The 8,609-nt window shown below is 33.2% G+C and overlaps 1 protein-coding gene across 1 annotated transcript in view; it reads left to right on the top strand.

The window, feature by feature from the left end:
* Positions 1-1,483: 1,483 nt before the first annotated feature.
* Positions 1,484-8,609, top strand: part of LOC106475777 (myosin heavy chain, muscle-like) — a gene marked incomplete at its 3' end in the record, with an annotated part of 15,229 nt that continues 8,103 nt past the window's right edge. The window contains exons 1-7 of the mRNA XM_022379818.1: positions 1,484-1,776; positions 4,142-4,282; positions 4,776-4,932; positions 5,560-5,587; positions 6,385-6,493; positions 7,725-7,817; positions 8,330-8,393. Of these exons, the coding sequence (XP_022235526.1) occupies positions 1,579-1,776; positions 4,142-4,282; positions 4,776-4,932; positions 5,560-5,587; positions 6,385-6,493; positions 7,725-7,817; positions 8,330-8,393 (790 nt within the window). The remainder of the gene's footprint in view (positions 1,777-4,141; positions 4,283-4,775; positions 4,933-5,559; positions 5,588-6,384; positions 6,494-7,724; positions 7,818-8,329; positions 8,394-8,609) is intronic.

The raw sequence follows: 8,609 nt of genomic DNA, 5'->3' as shown, positions 1-8,609 counted from the left end.
CCTCGCTGACGCAACAGTAATAAAAAAAATCATTCCTATTTTTTTCGTGTAGTTATGGAAGAATGTTTCTATTTAAAATGTTTGTTTGTTTTTAGTTAAGCACAAAACTACACAATGGGCTATCTGTGCTGTGCCAATCACGTGTATCGAAACCCGGTTTTTTTCGGTATAAAGTCCATAGACTTATCACTGTGCTACTGGGGGGCATATTCGAAATTTGGACCATTGTAAAGAAACATTTGGAAAGTAACTTCGTAAAATTTTATCAACTTTTAAAAATAGCATTAGAAAAGAAATAATCACACACAAAGTTGATAAATTATAAATCACAGAATTTTACTTTTATCATAAAAAAGGTAAAACCAAAGAGTGATGAACACCTTTAACAATTCCGCTGATATTATCATTCTTTAAAAGCAGTGTTGGGTGTTAGCATTAGGATGTTTACATTAATATGGTACTGTTAACACACAACATTGCAGCTATGAAATATCATCCCATTTAACGTCTGTTAATATTAAATGTTAAAAAACGGGCATGCATGAAGTTGAAGTACTAATGTTTTTTTAGGAGCTAATTTTCAATTTTATTCAGGCTAATTAGCAATAATATAAAGGAATTCAAATTGAAAGGGTTAAACCAACAATACTAAAACGTGCATAGAACCTTTTACATGTAGATTTACATATAATATTGTCCGTTAGCTTGTAGATGATTCTTGTAGATAGTCGAACGGTAGTTACTATTAGCCCCCTAGTGGCTCAGCGGTAAGGCTTACAATCCGGCTTTCGATAACCGTGATGGGCACGGTACACATAGCCCATTGTGTAGCTTTGCGATTAACAAAACAAATAATTAATTCAAAATATAATAACAGCAACTTTTACAGTAGCCAAATTATTATTTTAATAATTACAACGTTTGAAACCGTAATAATTGAATTGTAACTCTTACCTAATGATGATTATCATTATAAATATCACTTGCTTACTGTAAAAGTTGCTGTTATTATATTTTTAATTAATTATTCAGTTCAGTAGGTTCTTCACTAAACAATAAACAAACAAGTGGTTCCTATTAAAATCTTTAATATTCTAATGTCCTTTTTTAATATTTATTATTGTGAAATGCATCTAAATAAAAATAAAGGGAGTGATTTTTGTAACTGTTTTGGTTCCTCTTAATCTTCTGAAAACTAATGCATAATTTGTTATTCTGACATGTTAAGTATCTGGAGCTAAGAAAATATAATTCGTTATCGTCATCTTTAAACTTTCTTACAATTAATTACTATTCATAGTTAGTAATAATTATTAATTGTTCGAAACATCGAAAGTTATATCAGGATGCCACCTTTGTGTCATTAAATAAACTCACATTAAAATAAAATGCAAATATCAATCATGTTAAAGGCTTAATTATATTTGTAATAAATCTAGAATGCGTAGATTTATGGTTATTTTTTTGTTCTTCTTTTCCCCAGGAGTATTCGCTACCAGTTCTGCTCTTGTGTGTCCTCCAAAGGTTCTTAAACCTAGTTAGGCCTTCGTCTTTGACTTTGCCTTTAGAAAACGAAAAATGGCTCCACCTCCAACAGAAGATCCCGATCCAAGTGAGTATCTGTTCGTCTCCCTCGAACAGAAACGTAAAGACCAGACTATGCCATATGATGGCAAGAAGATGGTCTGGGTCCCGGATGAGAAGGAGGGATTCATTATCGGAAATATAGTGAGCACGAAGGGCGATCAAGTGACAGTGGACTGTCCCGGTGGTGATGTAAGTCGATATTATTTTTGTAACGGGTTCTATTGTTGGGAAGGTTTTTGAATAATTCATGAAAAGCAATACACAGTCCAGTCCATTTAATGATAAAAGCATTTTAAGACTTCCACTACAAATTCAACACGTGAAATAGTGATAGGGCTCACTTCACAAATAACTTTCAACACGTTAAATAATGATGGGCCTCACTTCACAAATAACGTTCAACACGTGAAATAATGATAGGCCTCACTTCACAAATAACGTTCAACACGTTAAATAATGATAGGCCTCACTTCACAAATAACGTTCAACACGTGAAATAATGATAGGCCTCACTCACAAATAACGTTCAACACATTAAATAATGATAGGCTTCACTTCACAAATAACGTTCAACACGTTAAGTAATGATAGGCCTCACTTCACAAATAACGTTCAACACGTGAAATAATGATAGGCCTCATTTCACCAATAACACTAAATTAATTACTTATTTGCTAATTTTCTTATACCTTTCGTACGGTACTTCTTGTATCTATTTCTTCATTGAAGCATAAAATCTCAGTATTCACGAAATCGCAGAAACAGAACAACCAATCATAATAATAAAAAAAACCATTGTAACAGACCAATCAACTAAAAACTTAATAATCAATAAACCATTGTAACAAACTCAATCAAAACTCTCAATAACATATGTTGCTCAACTCACATTTTCATACAATCAAATTATTTCCTAAGTTTTCAAGACAATTCCAGACAACAGCCACGCCTTAATAACTTGACGTCAACAATCCCTCTGGCGAAACAATAATACAACGTCTAAATTTGGGAAGGATACATATATATATATATATATATATAACCTAAAACAGTATAAACACTCCTTGTTGTTTTATAGCTTTGTTTTTCGTTACTCTTCTACTGTTTTTGTTCCTCTGCCTTTTTTATTATGATTGTTGTTGGTTTCAAGGACTCTTAATGTGTTCTTTTGTTGAGTTATTTTAAATTATTAGATGGAAATAATACGAAATCCAGTCCATGTAACGATAACAAATTATTTTATTTCTTCCTTAATTAAAGTTTATCAGAGGCTACTGTCACTTGTATATAGCTGTAGGCCTAACTTCACAAATAACGTTTCACTGTCGGCAAAATTTACCTGGTAGTGACACTACCACTAACTTACAAATAAACTTACTTATACAGGTTTACGGCTAATGGATCGAGTAACTGAATACACGTGATAATTAACACTGTTCTCAATCACTCACCAAACTGAAACTGAATTCAATGCTTCATTGATTCTCGTATTAATAATGTATCCTTGTTTATAGATCATTCATAAAGAACATTCTGGGTATATAAGACAAATTCACGAACTTTCTAAATATAGCGTCTTAATCATATTAGCAGCTCCTCCAGCAAACATCTAAATTAAAACATTGAAAATATTGTTTACAACAAGTGTTTCTATCTTTAAAAAAGCGACTGATTGGTACAGATTCAAAGTACTTTGCTATGTTTGTTGGTTTCAAATTAAAAGTGGTCAACAAGTAAGGAATCACGTTTTTTTATTGTTTGTTACAAAGCACAAACTACACAATATGCTATTTGTGCTGTGACAAGTATCAAAATCCAATTTTTAGCCTTATAAGTTCTCAGAATTATCACTAAGTCAGCAGGTGGCAGTCAGGGATTGCCAACTGGAATAAAAATATCGTGCCAACCACGCGTACCGAAACTGGGTTTTAGCGTTATAAGTCTACTGACTTTCCGCTCATCTACAGGGGTAGGGAAATAACATTAATCAGTGTAATTAACGACTAGAACCGTAGATAGTTCAAACCTCTAACTTTCGTTTTTCAATTCTGATTAAGAAGTTAACACACATGATCACACACAAAAGTTGTAATGGTTTTCAAACGAGACCCAAAACTCGAGCTTTCGAATAGTTCGCTATTCTTCTTCAGGAGATTAAAAAAGTTTTTCAGCATACGATTTTACCAGATTATTGTTTTAAAATATTTAAAATGGTCTTAATTGTACTGTTTTATACATAGCTGATTATGATAATAACTCGAGTTGGACAAATTGTTTGTTGTGGTTAGTAGATCAAACAATTGTTTCGCAGTTCTTACAAATATTATTTTTTTCAATTGCATATATTACACTGCTGCCATCTATTTACCATTTATTGCATTTAACAAAATAGAATATCAGTAATATTTTAATAATTTCCCATCCTTATAGCGACACGTTACGGAAAACTGAATGTGCGATATAATGTACTTAGCTGGTACTCTTGAGTTATAAGATCAATGTTTGTTAAACACTCTTCTAACCAAAATGTTTTTATTTATCGACATGATTGCAGCGCGTGTTGAAGAAAGATCTACTGCAACAGGTCAATCCACCAAAGTTCGAAAAGACCGACGACATGTCCAACTTGACCTATCTGAACGACGCCAGTGTTTTACATAACCTCAAACAACGATATTACTCTAAGATGATTTATGTGAGTATTATTTAGTAAACTAATATTCTGAATTTATTCACGGATCTTGTTTTATCTGGTTTCTGTGCTAGCCGTCCCTAATGTAGAAGTCGTAGGCTACCACCTACCGCCAATTCTTGGGCTACTCTAATCGAAGAGTGGGTTTTATTACAACGGCCTTATGTCTGAATGATGGGATTCTAGCCTCCGACCCGCGGATTGCGAGTCGAGCATCCTAACCACCAGGCCACACCCGATCCCATTTAACATTGATATTAACCAGTTTATGGTTTTCAAGCACAACGTTTCCTTACCAAGTTTAGATTAAAATAGTTTGTAAGTTCGCCATATATAAAAGGGGCATTTGTACTTGAGGATTAGGTTTATTTGAATAGCCATAAAAGAATTGAATTACTAACGCTCATCAGGAGGAACATGTGACTAGTGTAACAAGAAATTATCCAATGTACTTGTCTCTTTACGACCTAACACTGATTTCTTGTTCTGTCCACAGACCTACTCTGGCTTGTTCTGTGTTGTGATCAATCCCTACAAGCGTTTCCCTATCTACACCAACCGAGTGGTCCAGATGTACAAGGGTAAGAGGAGGACTGAGATGCCCCCTCACTTGTTTGCTGTTTCTGATGGAGCTTACAATGACATGTTGCAGAGTAAGTTTATGTTTCTTGAACCACTTGTTTTAGTGTAAGTTTACGTTTCTTGAACGACTTGTTTTATTGTAAGTTTATGTTTCTTGAACCACTTGTTTTAGTGTAAGTTTACGTTTCTTGGACGACTTGTGTTAATGTAAGTTTATGTTTCTTGAACCACTTGTTTTATTGTAAGTTTATGTTTCGACTTGTGTTAATGTAAGTTTATGTTTCTTGAACCACTTGTTTTATTGTAAGTTTATGTTTCGACTTGTTTTATTGTAAGTTTATGTTTCTTGAACCATGTTTTAGTGTAAGATTAGGTTTCGACTTGTGTTAATGTAAGTTTATGTTTCTTGAACCATGTTTTAGTGTAAGTTTAGGTTTTGAACTTACAATGATATTTTACACAATACGTTTCTTCTTTATCGGGTTTACTACAAGTTGCAGTAAATTTTACTTTCTTGGATTATTTAAAAAGTTCCATGATGCACAGCAATGCTTGAGTTGTTTTATAAGGAACCAACAGTAATATTACACTTAAGAACAATATGAATAATCTACTAGGTTTAACTTTCACATCCGTATATTATATTCTTAAGTGTAATATTACTGTTGGTTCCAACTTTTGTTTGTTTGTTTTTTCAGACCGCGAGGATCAGTCCATGCTGATTACGTAAGTTTGATAATTTTGTGTAATTTTCAGCGAATGTGAAAAACAAATCATCATGTTTGAAATATGCACAGTTTTTTCCTCCATATAGTAGTAGTTACAAATGAAAACAGTGATCACTGCTTAGAGATGTTACGTTATCGTCGTCAACGTTACATCTCTAAGCACTGATTACTGATTTCATTAGTAACTATTAACATGTCCTACATAAGCCAAAGTACAATACATTAATTGACGTATTATTATATGTTATATTGAAACGATACTTATCTTACAGAAACTGATATATCTGTTAATCTTATTAAATGAGTAACACCTCTTTCTTAGAGAGGGAGAAAATATTGATATAGAAATCCTTATCTGAATCATCTCTTTTAAACATCTGCTTACAAACTTACCTAAAACCCTTTCCTGAAAACAACCCTTCAGATATATGAATGTCTCAATAAAACCACTTTATTGAAGTGTCTAACGTGTCCTATCCCATGTTACAAACATAAAAATTACAAACTTATCTAAAACCCTTTCCTGAAAACAACCCTTCAGATATATGAATGTCTTAATGAAACCACTTTATTGAAGTGTCCTATCCCATGTTACTTTATAAATTTGGTTTGTCCACTTCCCACTGAAACCTAGTCTGAAAGAGTTACATCAGTTTGAATGGTGTTTGACGTCTGGACAATCGTTGAAGTCCCGAAGTTTGGTTCTACCTCCCCTTACCCCTCCATATATCCTCGCCCTTCTCTGCCACTGAAATATTTACCATCTTAATACCAATATTTACCTTTCAAAAACAGTGGTGAGTCCGGTGCCGGTAAGACAGAAAACACCAAGAAAGTTATTGCGTACTTTGCAAACGTCGGTGCCAGCTCCAAAAAGGAGGATAAGGAGAGACTGTCTAAGAAGGTAATGCAACCTCTAGGGCTTTGGGGTTCCTGTTACCAATCCAGCCTGGTTCATCCCATGTACCTCAGCCCTCCTAACTTTCTGAAGAACAAAGAACTCTTCAGTAACACGTAACAAAACACGGGTTTCACTAATGATTTTGTGTTTTTAGAATTTTAAATCAAATTACTACCTCACAGTTCCAGTAAATTCGTCTTTTGACACCCTTGTTGTTTTACATCCATTTTATTTTTTGTTTTTGTTTGAAGTTAATGTAAGTACACAACACCAAATGCCATGTTTGCAATTAACAGTACTTTACTCGCTGACTAACCTAACAAATCCCCCAGTATTTATTGATTGTTTGTCAAACTGATGTATGTACCCCACTTTGTAATGGATGCTAGTCCTGCACCCACGTGCTTGTGTCCCGCTTTGCACCGATTGCTAGACTCGTAACCAGGTTTTCTGTTTTTTCGTGGTTGATAGTAGAGATATAATTAGTTTCCGTCTTTAATTAGCTGTGAAGAAAATCGACTAAAGTAATTATTTTTTCTGAAGGTTATCGTCTGCCACAGTAGTTTATTTAGTAGTTATCGTCTGCCACAGTAGTTTATTTAGTAGTTATCGTCTGCCGCAGTAGTTTATTTAGTAGTTATCGTCTGCCACAGTAGTTTATTTAGTAGTTATCGTCTGCCGCAGTAGTTTATTTAGTAGTAAAGTAATACTCTATGATTAAACAAACTTTTAAAGCCAAACATAAAGAATATAAAAATAGTAAACTGTCTTTCGGGTAATAACTAATTATTGCCTGAGTCTAAACGTCACACTATAATAACTAATTATTGCCTGAGTCTAAACGTCACACTAATATATGCATGGAACTTGAATTGTGGATCTGTGACATTAGCCGGTCTCTAAACATTATAGCTCATGCAAACATTCACGACAAAAATGTTTTTTAACGAATTAAAATTGACAATTTTAGCTTTAGTTGTTCGTATAAAGTTTGCAGTCATTTGTGTGTACTCGTCACTAGGTAACTACATGATTAATAGAAGATTAGTGCTTGAACAGTGTCCCATTACTCCATTTAAAGTCATTTGTGTGTACTCGTCACTAGGTAACTACATGATTAATAGAAGATTAGTGCTTGAACAGTGTCCCATTACTCCATTTAACCAGTCTCCACTACAGACAAGGTGTACTGTGGTGATTTGTAAAGTTTTATTGTTTTTCCCAATGTATATAGGGTAATTTAGAAGACCAAGTCGTCCAAACCAATCCTGTTCTGGAGGCTTTTGGTAACGCCAAAACTGTGCGTAACGATAACTCTTCACGATTCGTAAGTAATTACTTTTCTGACACTTTGCCAATAATTATATTGATTGATGTATCATGAATACATTATACAACAACTGTATACTTATCACTATAGGAGTAAAACAAAGTTTAACTGAAACAATACAACAATAAAACAAGGTTTAACTAAAATAGTACAACAATAAAACAAGGTTTAACTAAAATAGTACAACAATAAAACAAGGTTTAACTAAAATAATACAACAATAAACTTTAATTGTAGCTATACAAATCAGTAACACTAAATTAACAGTATAACAATAAACTTTGAATGCAACTATAAGAATTACTAACAATATACAGAACAACAATTAACGTTTAATGTATTTTCTAGAATGAACTGATTTTAAATCAACCTAATTTATCTTTTTTTTAATAATTTTATTATTTCGTACATTTAAAGTTCTTCAAAAGGTCTTATCTGTGTTAAGTTACATCTTTAGTTTATCCTCTCCTGTTTTTTTTTAACTCATGCTTTGTCATCTGGTGTTTTAGGGTAAATTCATTCGAATCCATTTTGGCGGGATGGGTAAACTGGCAGGTGCAGATATTGAAACATGTGAGTTAACCGAATTTATTTATCTATTTATTTTTTCAGTAGTTTTTAAAGGTAAGGTTTGTATTTGACCATCAAAGTTATCCAGGTAAATAAATTAAGATTTTCTTTTAATTCACGAGAATAATTTTGTTACAATCTACGAAATAATATTGTTGCGTCATCGAGGTCACGTGACTGGTGTGGCGCCCTCTAGTTTCTAGAACTATCTTGTTCTTT

This window comes from Limulus polyphemus, unplaced genomic scaffold (genome assembly GCF_000517525.1).
Source record: "Limulus polyphemus unplaced genomic scaffold, Limulus_polyphemus-2.1.2 Scaffold9155, whole genome shotgun sequence".
Lineage (NCBI taxonomy): Eukaryota > Metazoa > Arthropoda > Merostomata > Xiphosura > Limulidae > Limulus > Limulus polyphemus.
This window is presented reverse-complemented; position numbering and strand designations above follow the sequence as displayed.